This window comes from Pleurodeles waltl, chromosome 6 (genome assembly GCF_031143425.1).
Source record: "Pleurodeles waltl isolate 20211129_DDA chromosome 6, aPleWal1.hap1.20221129, whole genome shotgun sequence".
Taxonomy (NCBI): Eukaryota; Metazoa; Chordata; class Amphibia; order Caudata; family Salamandridae; genus Pleurodeles; species Pleurodeles waltl.
Genome location: NC_090445.1, coordinates 621,494,832 through 621,507,987, shown reverse-complemented (window position 1 = coordinate 621,507,987; position 13,156 = coordinate 621,494,832). Strand labels below are relative to the sequence as shown.

General features: G+C 44.1%; 1 protein-coding gene across 1 annotated transcript in view; it reads left to right on the top strand.

Annotated features, from left to right (window-relative positions):
• Positions 1 to 13,156, top strand: part of RNPEP (arginyl aminopeptidase) — a 208,487-nt gene that overhangs the window by 188,769 nt on the left and 6,562 nt on the right. The window contains exon 10 of the mRNA XM_069238946.1: positions 10,006 to 10,148. Within this exon, the coding sequence (XP_069095047.1) occupies positions 10,006 to 10,148 (143 nt within the window). The remainder of the gene's footprint in view (positions 1 to 10,005; positions 10,149 to 13,156) is intronic.

Below are 13,156 nucleotides of genomic sequence, written 5' to 3'. Positions count from 1 at the left end.
CAGACTGTTCGAAGTTCCAGAAACAGAGCAAAAAGACAGTATGCAGTGTTTCCTGCCCACCTTACTCCCTCAGCGGGGATATTGAGTTCTACCCCCATTGGAATTACAGAGGGCCCGCTGTCTATGCATATCGTGTAACGCTAAAAAGTATTTACCCAGACCCGTTATACTCTGCCTACTTAGACACCAGTAGATATTTCAGATCATTCATCAAGTGGCATGGCCCATGCACCTTCAAAGGACACACTGTCCTAGTGGCAGCAGAATATTAATTCGAAAGCAGCATAGTCCAAAGTAAATTCCATGCCTTGCAAATACTGGGACATGATAATCTGAGATGTAGTCTGCTCAGCCCATCCCAGATGCTTGCAACTGAAAGTGCAGACTAATGGAACTCTCAGATCCCCAAGAACTAGAAACTTTCCTCGAAACCCTGAACCACGCGCTAATGATACCAAGCTAATACCTAGCCCTGCCCCAGTGCCACCGCAAACTTACTCGCTGGTAAGAACAGCACCAGCTGGCGTGTCCAATAATACGCCATGTTTGAAACACTGATCACATGGTAGACAATTGACCCAGGCTGAAACTGCGGCAAGAGGCAGAGATAAATCGAGATCCCCCCCTTTAAGCCTTGCATCAGATTACATTCTAATCACCTTGCTGGGAGCTTATGATACCCAAATAACGGAACTTTGGACCTTACACATTAAGGTATGATCTAAGGCCTCTGCTAAGCCACCTAAAACAGACAGCCCGCTTATGCAAATTTTCTTGCTAACTATAGTGTACTGGCTTGAGTACTCTCTTGTTCCAACTTGTCAGTTCCCTCCATAGGGCCTTGTACTCGATCTTTGCATCTCATCACCTTACTCTGATTTCTGATCACCATCACTTTAACTTACTTGACATCATGCCCGCAACTAAACCGCCGTCTATCTGATTTTAAAACTCCCAATAGCATGACCTACTATATCTGACGCTTGATAAATTTCAACTGGACTGGGTTGCAAGGTATTGTCAGCCTTACATTCTCAATAATATACACGTACAACTCTCTCACCGTCCAAACTGCATAGGAAATGCAGAGTTGCAATCCTTTGTCATAAGCCACTCCCTGTGAAGATAAGAACGAGCTGAGCAGACCCTTTTGGTAGATACACATTTGCCTAGGTAAGGATCCCTGATTGCCACGTTATAATTGGCACAGTATATGCCCTCAACGATGCCAAATCTTCCTTTTTCTGTAGACCTGATTGATGTCAGAGTTTGGCCTCCATCAAGTTGTAATAGAAGGATACTGGAATCTGGCACCTGACCAGATGATTTATTGCTCTGAGCCCCCAGACCTCTGAAATAACTTGGACAGATGCCTTCCCAAAGACTTACTGCAAAATCACTCCTTAACTGAACCATGGAGGCACCTCTATCTTGCTGACAAGAGAGCATCTTCCTGTCATGCCTGCACACCACTGAACTCTGATTGATTATTTTCTGTCAACTTTAACTTGCTCTCCTCTGTTCTTTCACGGAACATGGAAACAGCTGGAATTTCATACCTTGCACAGGTCCTGCTCCAACTAGACCTACAGCTTCAGTCATCAAAAATGGCATGTTTAAAGATAACGTCTACTCCATGTGAACAAATGACAATACAGAGAACATAATTTGAGGCAGAGATCAGGAGACTCCAGCACCAATATCAGGCCTCTGAGTAGTGCTGCCCTCCAACATGTTCTGTCCAAGAAGTACAAACTTAATAAACCTTTTACATTACTAGAGGAAAATGTTTTTCAATATCTAAGGTGTAGACAATACAGACATCATCGTCAAAACACTTTATTCGGTATGAAATAATCAACCATAAAGATAAATAAGCAATACAAGACATAAAACCTGATTTAATTAAACCAGTATATAAATACCATGGAATTCGTTAAAATAATAGAACAATCAAGTTAAAAAATGTAGGAACTTTAAAAAAAATACTCAAAATTATTCCGCCAGGTAATAGCACCCTTCAGAAGAGACCCCAGCCCACGCCACACCAATGCATCAGGAGCCATACACAGCCACAAAAAATCTGGGCGATATTGCACAAAACCCTTAGGCCTCAGCAGGGGAGTAAAAAACTGCGCCTAAAAGGCGCATAGGAATCACAGTACAAAGTCAAATGAATCAAAGTCTGCTAAAACACACCATCACAGGGGCAAAGTCTGATAGATTTTTCATCATACTGACCTAGCGGAGGGCATAGGTTACTTCTGACAGCCCCAGACGGAATTGTGTGATGAGATACCTTTCCCTCACATTTCTTATCTCTAAGAGATAGGGCTCAGGGTCCACCCCCATCTTTAACGTAATAAAATCCCTTACAGATTTTTTCCTTAGGTCTTCCTCCTCTCTTTTGGCCCCCCAGGATTTTCAGGAAATTTACCTTAGCCCAATGTTTACCACGACTGGTCAGACCCTCAGGAGCCTCAAACATATCCGGACGCCCCAACAGATAGGCTACCTTTCTTATGTACATCAGCCAAGGAATATCCTTCACATGATCACAGGCCAAGCAGTCCCGCAGGATCTCTCTGTTAAATGAGGCACATTCATTAGTCCAAATAGAGATCCATAACAAGAAGGGAGCAAGCTGGATGATGTCTTGTACAAACTCAAGAGCTAATTCAGTGTGCAAGCAAAAAACAGAAGTGTTTTGGCCAACTCCCTATAGCCATCTGCAAAAACGTTTTTTCTCTACTGCAGCGGCCCTGATGTCCGCATACCCCAAGAGAGCAGCGCCATACAGGAGGACTGGAAGGCATTTACGCCTATAGACTTCGAGGAGGGGATTGATAGGTTTATTCCCCACCCTTGCAGCAATGTCAAACGTGACACTAACTGTAGCATTAAGGAGAACCCCTCTTCTAGAAAGACAGGGTTTCCAGGTACCTTTGTCATCAAAAACAACCCCCAAATAGGGGGAATCCTGAACCTTGCTGATTACTTGTCCTTTAATCTTCAGCACCCCCACCCTGCTAAGAGGCTTCCCAAAGACCATAAAATGTGATGTTTTACAATTAATCTCTAGATCAGGGGCTGACATAAAAGAATCATAGGCTCCAACTGCTTCTCGTTGGCCATTCATAGTGTGGGCCATAAGCACCGCATCGTCCGCATAGATCAATGCAGGGACACTATTGCCATTGATTTTAGGAGCATCCCTACAACGTTCCACTAAAAAGTCAAACAATCCATTGGTATACAGAAGGAAAAGAGTAGGAGCCAGGACACAACCTTGGCGCACCCCCCCTATTTAACTCAAAAGTATCCGAACATTCCCCATTTATCCCCCACCTTTACATTAGCATTTGTTCCTAAGTGGAGGTACTGAAGCAACTCCACAACATGGGGATCCATGCCTAACTGGTTTAGCCTCTCCCACAGCTTAGCCCGATTTACCTTATCAAAGGCACAGCTAAGATCCATAAAGGCAAAATATAAAGTCCCTTTCCTGGCTAGTGTATATTTTCCAATCCCCATCAACAGGTTAGGCACTGTTCCTGGGTACCAAGCCCTTCCCTAAAGCCATACTGTGCCGAGCACAAAATTTCATTTCAGCCATCCAAGCCTCAATGAGCCTGAGGATAATCCGTCGCAAGATTTTAGCAGAGAAATCAAGAAGGGTAATGGGATGATAGGACTTGGGGTCATTTCGATCCCCCTTTTTGAACACAGTAATAATGCAGGCCGATCTCTAAGTGGCAGGAATTCCCACAGTAACTGCTGCATTAAGAACATTCAACAGAATAGGTGCCCATAACTGGGGACAAGATTTATAAAGATCAATGGGCTTTTTTTAGTCTGGGCCCCGGGCTTTGTTGCTAGCGCTACCACAGAGCGCCTCCCTAACCTCATGGAGTGTGAGCCTGATCGCTAAATTGGGTGAATCATAAAATTGTCTATCCCAATTGTCTCTTAAGGGACTCCCCTCAAAAATGATTCACCCAAACATCAGAGGCGATATTACAGCCCAGACTCTCTGAAGTTTTAGTTTCAAAGAGACCCCTGTTTACAACCTTCCAAAACAGGCCAGGATCCTTGTGCTCTAGTGCATGTTCCAATTTCTCCCAGGCTATTTCCTTGAGCTTGAGCTTTCTTGCCCTCAGAACACTTTTTTACTTAGCTCTTGCATCTCTAATATAGTCCATATCTCTGGGGTGGGCTTTAAGAGTCTTTTTCAGGATTTATTTGGCATCGTAGCAGGCTTTTCTGAACCAACCACCCACATACTTACTGGGGGACTGGACAGCTGACAACAAACAGTCCTTAAAAGCTTTGTTCACTCTCAACATTGTAGCCTTTACTTCCTTCGGACTGGAAGTCTCTGCCAGAAGTGTACCAGTGATCAGATTTAAATGGTCACCCACTACCCTTACTACTACTTGCTGGATGTTTGCTTGTTCCCACCCAGCTCTCCTGCCCTGGTCTTTTATCCTCACCAGCGCAGGCCCACCCCATCCTAGTTTGCATAGGGTCTCTGAGAAATTGAAACAGACTGCGAGGGGGTTATGATCACTAAGGTGATTCTCTAACACTTCTCCTCCTAACACCAGATCTTTTAATGATGGGGACACAAAAATATAATCAATAGTAGAACCAGCCCCTCTACCTACAAAAGTAGGGAGCTGATCAGAGCCCACCATTTTAAAATCACAAATATTCAAGAGGCCCATGTTCCTTAAACCTTTAATCAAGGCCATGCCCCTAGGATCCAGAGCACCCTCAGCTGAGTAATCTTCGCACTCAAATGGGTTTACCACTGTGCTATATCGTCCTATCTTGGCATTAAAATCTCCTGACACAACAGCACGGAATTCCATCCCCACCTCCTCCATTCTACACTTCAATACCTAAAGAACTGAGAAAAGGACCCTCCTTTGGCACCCCACATCCCAGACAGCATTATAGAAATTGACCAAGAGAACATTAGAGTTGTCAGGGAGAATTACCCAAACAATCAATATGCCCTGATGGTTACAGTTAATTTGAAATGATCTCACTATTTTGTAAAATCGGATTAGGGTAACCAAACCACCTTTGGGGCGACCTCTGTGGGACTGAAATACCGGGACTGCAAACCTATAATAACCATCCCAAGCTACCTGCCCATACGACCAAGTTTCTTGGAGCATAATAAAGTCATAATGAGCCAGACACCTGACCCATGCCCAATCAGAAAGTTTGAATCATACCCTGCAACATTCCATGAGATAAGGCAACACTTAGTAATCTTCCTGCACTGGACCTCCCTTGGCATATCAGCGTTGGGGGGGAACTACCAGGCTTGCTGTATCTCTCTTTTCACAGTGCCAATCCACCCCCTCCAAATGAGGGGTTTTAATAATATCAAATCTCCTGCTAGTTAACTGCCGAGCACTCTGATCTCAATGGAAACTCCTGCCCGAACCAGCTAGAAACTCAACACCCTGCCGCATACGATCAAAAAAATAGCCCAAAGGGACCATCCTAATCTTTCCCTCTCTCAGAGAACCCATACTTTGTGTGGAAAGGAGCCGTTGTGCCAGGCTGGGATATCGACAGTTTATGAAAATACAATCCCTGATTCCCTCTTTTTCTTGGGGCCCCACCCAGTCAATTCTTCTAACAAACAGAATATCCCTAAGCTCCTTGCATGCAAAGTCACAGTTTTTCCTCAGCCAGTGGCCAGTCTTATTTTTAAATTGGTCTGTGGATTCACTAAAGCCTGGGGCGAGAACAGGGACATTTGTCAGCACCACCACATAAGGGGCACAAGCCGGAGGAAGCTCCAAACAGGCCAGTGGAGAACTTTTCTTCAATAGATGCCGATTTTGTTTCCTGCTGCTTTGTTGAGATTCCCCTCCAACCCCCCATTCACCACAGTCCAGTTGCCTACCATCACTAGGGCTATTATACACCCTCACACCTGTTGATGGAGCAGTTAGTGGGGCCAAAACAGTCTCTACACAGGAGCCCAATGCCCCTGGCTTTGCAAAGTTAGCTGGTTGCTGTGTTACTCTCTCCAGTGCCCTAGGAGAACCTTCAAATGCCCTTGATTGGTGGTAACAGCTGAAATCCAAAGGTCCACCTGTGGGTTGACTATGCCTCTCCCGCTCACACAGCCGGAGAACTGCTTTCTCAAAGGTCAATAATTTCGCCAGAACTGGAGACAAACGGATCTCCATTATCTCCTTGAATTTTGTCAATAGGTTATTTACTCCACATCCCAAGGGCTGGCAGAAATCAAAGCCATCTATCAGGCCCATAGTACTTTCAGGTAAAAATGATTTCACTTTATTCCCGGCTTTCTTCAGAGCCTTTTTCTTTTGGCGAGGGGGGGCGAATACAGCTACCAAAGAACAGGCCGTGGAAGAGGCCATCAGGAGCCTCTTACTTTTCCTCGAGGGTCCAGGCCCACCATAAGCTCCCATTTCTACAGGTGGAGGGGTTTCTAAAGCAGCACTTTGCTCTCTTCCTGTATGAACCACCTCAACTTCCAAAGCCCCCAAGGCATCATTTACTACACAAACTTGGCGCCAATCACCCATCTCCAAGGAAAGCCTCCTTTCCACGCGACGGAAAGCTGTCTGACGCTTAATAGCGCTCACTGGGACTAGGCTCCGCTCCTGCTCCTTCTCCTTCTGCTGGGATTTGAAGTCCCTGGATGTCAGCCGGATGTCAGCTGCTGGTGTTCACGCAACGGAAAGCTGTCTGGCGCTTAATAGTGCTCACTGGGGCTAGGCTCCACCCCCTCTTCTTCTCCTGCTCCTGCTGGAACTCGAAGTCCCTGGATGTCAGCTGCCGGTGTTCGCGCGTCACAACAGACATGGAGTACAAGTCGGTGAGTTCTTCTCATTACAACTCAGAGGGAGGCTCACTTGGTCATTCATGAGATCAACAGCCGTGACAAATCCCTACTAATACTGACATAACAATGGACTTTGCTGAGTTCTTCGCCTCCCTCAAAACATTGAAAACTTCATTTGACAGCATCAGAAAGACAGCTTTTATATGCACCTCCCAGTTGCTAGATTCTGTACTTCTGTGCGCAATTAGCTCCTATTGCAGAAACCATCAAAACGATGCCAGCCAGTAAAGCCCAAAAGGAAGACTAATTTGCCTTCATTTTTTAAAATTCATGGCTCTTTTCTCGATCCTTCTACTTTGTAGGGTATTCAGAGATGCAATGGAGCTAGGTGTTCTGCCAACAGATCTTAACAGAGCAGTGATCTTCTTCATCGCCAAACTGGGGAAAGAGTCCCTAGAATTCAGGAATTCCTACCCTATATAGCTTGACAATGATGTGAAAATATTGGTCCCTTCATGTTGCGTCTCACCAAAGTAATTCCCATGCCGATTCACAGGAACCAAGTAGGCTTTGTGCATGGACATTCCTCCTGCAACCACCTTTTACTCTTATGCATCTCCTATGGCATTCGAGGAATGTAAAGAGGAGAAAGTGGCCCTCTCCCTTGACGCCAAGAAGGCCTTCGGTCAAGTGTTGGGGTAAACATTTAGACTATGTCTTGCATAGGCATTGTCCCTAAATTCATAATGATGACAAAGTGGCTCTACAAAAGCCCCATTGTCGAACGTATCTAATGACTTTCTATTCAACACAATAAATACCTTCAGGGGCACCCACCAAGGCTTCCCCCGTCTCCCCATTACCATTTTTAATTGCGTTGGAACCTATCACAATAGATGTACATTAAACACCTGAGATACAAGGCACTGCCACATTTGCAGGCCAACTGAAGTTGATGCTATATGAAGACCTCCTACTCTTGACTGAGGTAGTCTATCCCTGCCCCTATGTCTTAAGATGGCCTCCTCGGTATTATCAGGATATAAAACTGGAATAAAACGAGGCACTTCCAAATGTCTAAATACACTTTAGTGGTGTCCGAGGGATATAACTCCTTCCACTATAAGGCCTCAAAATTGGCATGTTTAAAGATACGTCTACTGCATACAAACAAATGACAATACAGTGAACATACTTTGAGGCAGAGATCACGAGACTGCAGCATCAATCGTGCTTCTTTGAGCAGTGCTGCTCTCCAACATGTACTCTCCAAGAAATACAAACTTAATAAACCTTTTACATTCCTAGTGGAAAAGGCTTTTCAATATCTGAGGTGTAGACAATTCAAACATGGAGAACAAGCTGGTGGGCTCTTGTCATTCCTACTCAGAGGGAGGTTCTCTTGGTCATTCATGAGATCAACAGCCGTGACAAAGCCCAACTAACACTGCCCCGGACATAGCAATGGAATTTGCAGAGTGCTTCGTCTCCCTCTAAACATTGGAAGCTTCATTTGACAGCACCAGAGAGGACAGCTTCTAGGGGAAAGAGTAATCCTCGTAATCCAAAATGTTCTGTCAGTGAACTCGACCTTGCAGATCAAATACAGTGACTTCCAATGATGTGACAAGCTTCAACTTTCCCTTTGGGACAGAATGCAAATCATCAAAATGGTAGTCACTTCGATTTATAGCTTTGTTCTGGGTATGCTCCCTCTCTCCTCTCCTCTCTAAGATCCCTCGACAATAGAATCAAAACTTTCGTCTGCCAAGGGCAACCCCCAAGACTCTTTCTTAGCTAATACTTCCACCATGTTGGGTGGTCTTCGCTTACCAAAAATTGAAATCTACAGAATTGCTCAGCACTTAGTCATACACTACATCATTTCAGCCCCAGACTTGAAAACCCAGACCGCCAGTCATTCAGATTTACTAAATGTTAAAAAATAGGTGTAGATACTCTGGAACCGCCCTAAAATCGTTCTTGACTACCCAGACATAGGGACTAGCAGTGGTCTTGCATACACTTGTGTTCTCACCTGACCAACGCCTTGGCCTGGAAATATTTGATCTACAAGCATCTACTCTGCATTGATATCTCCACAAGTGAGGTTACTACAGGAAGCTAATTTCTGGCTTATATGAAACATTAATAGACAGCCTCTACTCTAAGCTCACTGGCAAATCCCTAGCATACAAATGGAATAGAAAACACGCAAATCAGTATTCGAAAGACGACTGGGTAAAATGTCTGTATGACCATGACAGGATCCTCAGAGAATTTATTCTGAAGTTTAGCTACATTAAAGTCATACATGACTGGCAGTGGTGGCCTGAGAAACTGTACGGAGCAAAATTATCTCACACATCCTCATGCAGGAGATATCAGAACACGGGCATGGTCCCTATTCTTTGGACCTGCTCATCACTGCAGCCTTTCTGGGACTTTATTTGGGCCACGCTACGCTCATCAAGCAACTACAATTCCTTCCTTCCCCAGAGCTGGCCCTCTTGCCCAATACTGGTGGCATATTTGGGATCACAAAGAGTGTCGGCTAGATTCAGCTTTCGCAGTGGGTAAAATATTTATTTTTAGACTGGTAATCATTTGCTACCCTGACTTTTGTGGAATGTTCAGAAGAACCCAATACAAATGGCACATTGGCCTAATCTACAAGTTGAACCACCAAGCATCGACCTCTAAGAATATATGGGGATCTTATGTCAAGACCTAGTACTAGACCATCCTAGTTACCTCTCACCTACCCCTTTATCTCTTGTTTCCCCAAGTCATGAAATACTTTGCCTCAGTGGGATGTGGCAAGCTGACCGATCCCGTTTTCATCATCACTACTTTTTATTGCTGCACATACCTTGCTGATAATTTGATAATTTACCTGTATCTTACAGCAGTGCCTCCCTCAAACTTGGTGATGCCCTCTGAGGATGGACATGTGTAGAACTGACTCTTCTATTACTCTTAGTGCACTCTGGTGGGATGTGTGGGATCAGCCCCTCCCACGACGACCCGTTGAGGGCCTCTACATTGCAGATGTTGTCTGGATGATGTAAGCGGGTCGACCTAGGTACTAGAGGGGATAAAGAAAATTGTTTCAAAATTAAAGTGAATGAATGTCAGCAAAACTGTTGTTTTTTTATTTAAAGGTAATATAGTGCAACTAGGTGAAGAGTACCCAATGATTTCAAAAGCCAAGAATGCTGAACTTCGTCTCAGATGGTGCCAGCTCGTCCTGAAGAACAACCACGAGCCACATTTCGGCCAAGTGAAGGACTTTCTGCACAGCCAGGTTTGTGAAGGTTTTTTACAGCTACTGGCAAGAAAATAATAGGAAAGGATTCTGGTTGCAAGGGAATAACAAACTTGTGGCTGAATCAGAAGTTATAGTCCAGTTCTAGTCACCTAAAACGATGGAAAATAAAACTGTTTTCTGTCCATGTTTGGAGTGTGACGGTGAGAGCAGTTTGTCTGGACACAAGTCAGTTTTGTAACACAAATCCTTTTTTATGTAACATTCATTCTGTTGTTGTTCTGATATATTTTTTTCATTTTTTTTTTCATACATTTATTTCCTTTTCTTCTTTAATACTATTGATAATCTTTAACTTGATTTTCTGGATTCATGGAATCAGCTTTTCAAATGTAGTGCTGTTTTGTGGCATCACCCTGGAGATTGTAGTTTTTCTACTCTCTCTCCTTTCTTTTGATATAGTAAAGCTCTATTTAAAATTTCCAATCTACTGTGAAGGAACTTTTCAGTTCTTTTAAGGGCACGAAGGCGAAGATTAAATGTTCTTCTTTTATTTTCATCAGCAGCTAAATAAACATTAACCACCAAAATAGAACTTTACTGAACCTTTACAGCTTTACAGTGTCATCAGGAAAATCTAAAGAACCATTACATACCCATGTAGATACAGTGTGAAATCAAACATTGAACTTCCTCTACATAAACCCTCAGAAAAAGAAAGATCTCTTCATTTGTGTGAAGCCTTAGCCCCTAATTAGAAAGTCCCGTTCTTTTCTCTTGTTTCTTTTCCCCATCTGATAAAAATAAATCGGGTGTCATTCTAGTCAGATGCACTATTGCATCATCTAACGAAACGACCAACAAGACCCACAGTGATTGACTGAGGCCATCATTAAAAATATTTAAGTCAACATATCTCAGTTCCAAATGACTCATTAATTTAAGCATACAGTGAAGTCCTTGACCTTTGGTGGGATGACTGCAATAAAATCACAGGGTGGGGTAATCCTCGCCTCCGTAACATTTATAGAATTGAATCTTTCACTAACAGTAGCTAGGAAATTTTACATTCTGTGGCAAGACATGCAGGTGAGAATTAGCAAGTTCTGGTGGGTAGTTCTAACCGTAGATTCCTCACCTTTTGAATACACCTATGCACCACAGTCACATGCTTTGTAGGACATTTTAAGCAATATTGTGCCCGCAGTTACAGGTAATTCAGAATAGCTAGGACAGGGCACAGTACTTGATACAATCGGGCCTGGACATTAGAGACTGTTTAAGAGCAGCTGGTACCAGTGTTGTGCTTCAGTGCCCAGCATGGATATGATTTAAGGGCTTCTGAAAGGATGCCCAGACACCATTGATGGACATGTCATTTGACATCACCCGTCGCTTCGGAGACCAGGCAGACTCACACTAGAGTGCTTAAAAAAAGCAAGGCAACAGGGTACACTCTAGACCTCGTACCTCCCATACTGCAGGTTCCCCAACTGTATTGCTTCCTTCAAAGCTTTTGAAAGGGGTATCCAGCAGTTGCTACACCAGGCCCTACCTCTGCAACAGCAGACCACCTAAGTCTTTCAAGGTAGATGTACTTGGCCCCGTGAATCCTGCTTGTGGACCGTGCTAGATGGCAGTTGCAGCCCGTACTGTGAGATCTGAAGTCTCAGTGGTAGCAACACCAAGGAAATCTTTCAGATTTCATCCTTATGCCAGAGGAGACGGCAAAAGACCTGCAGTGTTGACTACTGGACTGCAATCGTCCATTGGTAGACAGCCCAGTATCTTACGCAGAGCTAACTATTGTGACACATGCAACATTGCTGGGTTGAGGAAGTAATCTGGGAGAGGTTGTGATCAGATGATTCGTTTCCAGCAGAAACCTCCTTCCACATCAATCTGTTGGCGTTCTGAGTGATTCTGTTGGCACTAAAGGCAGTCCTATTCATCAAGGACAAGCGGGTACAGGTTGTCATGGACACCTCCATCGAACGTGGTACTGCAACAAAGCAGGGCTAAATAGGGTAATTGGCCCTGTGCAAAGAGGGTCTGTGCCTCTGAGCTGGTTGAGTCGACAGGGCATCTTCCTAGTTGTACAACATGGCAAGACCTTTGAACTCCAGGGTGGATGAACTCAGCCGGCATTGCCTAGCAGATCACGAATAGTGGCTATGCTCAGAGGCGGCGCAGGGTGTCTTCCAGCAGTGGGGAGAACCCTGGCTTGAGCTTTTTGCCACTGTAGAGAATGTACCATGTCCAAACTTTTTCTCACTCAGATGTCTTTTGGTGCGACTTGACCTCAGAACTCCTTTATGCCTTCCCTTCCTACATCTGCTGCCCAAAGTTCTGAAGAAGATCAAGAACTACTTGGCTCAGGTCATCCTACTGCTGCCGTGTTCAGCCAGAGAGTGTGGTACTTTCAACTTGTGACCTTGAGCGTCTGTTCTCCAGTCAGGCTGCTTCTTTGGGAGGGCCTTCTGTCTCAATAGAAGGGTAGGGTCCTACACCCAGGCCTAAACCACTTACACCTCAGATGGCTGTGTATAAACTTCTTTTTATTAGTATGTTCCAATAAAAATCGAAGTGTACAGTACATTAAGTGCAGATTGTAAATATTACCATCCTTTTTGTGAAGGCCACATATGCTAACGCTTTTCACATCCACTTCATCAGGTAAAAAAAAAAGAGTAAAAAATTGGCATATTTTATCTTGTTTCCAAGTAAACAAGTATTCCATTGGTATTTATCTTTTGTGTCCAATGACAAAGGTTAAGTATGGATTAGTGCAGGATTACTTTAAGGCATCTTGCTTGTATCCTGTCTGGGTCAGTCTTTCCACCCTGAATAGTGGCCAGTACCACAGTACCTTACCATTAGAATCCACTAGGAGCCAGAAGATTGCCTCTAAAGCTGGGTTTACACGATCTCTTTTCTGTAAGTTTAAATGTATTCTGGAAGCTTATTTCTGTACTCTTAAAATGTATTGGTTAGTTTTTTGGAGCCCCTTGTAGATTGCATTGCGAGAACCATGCTGGAACATCACC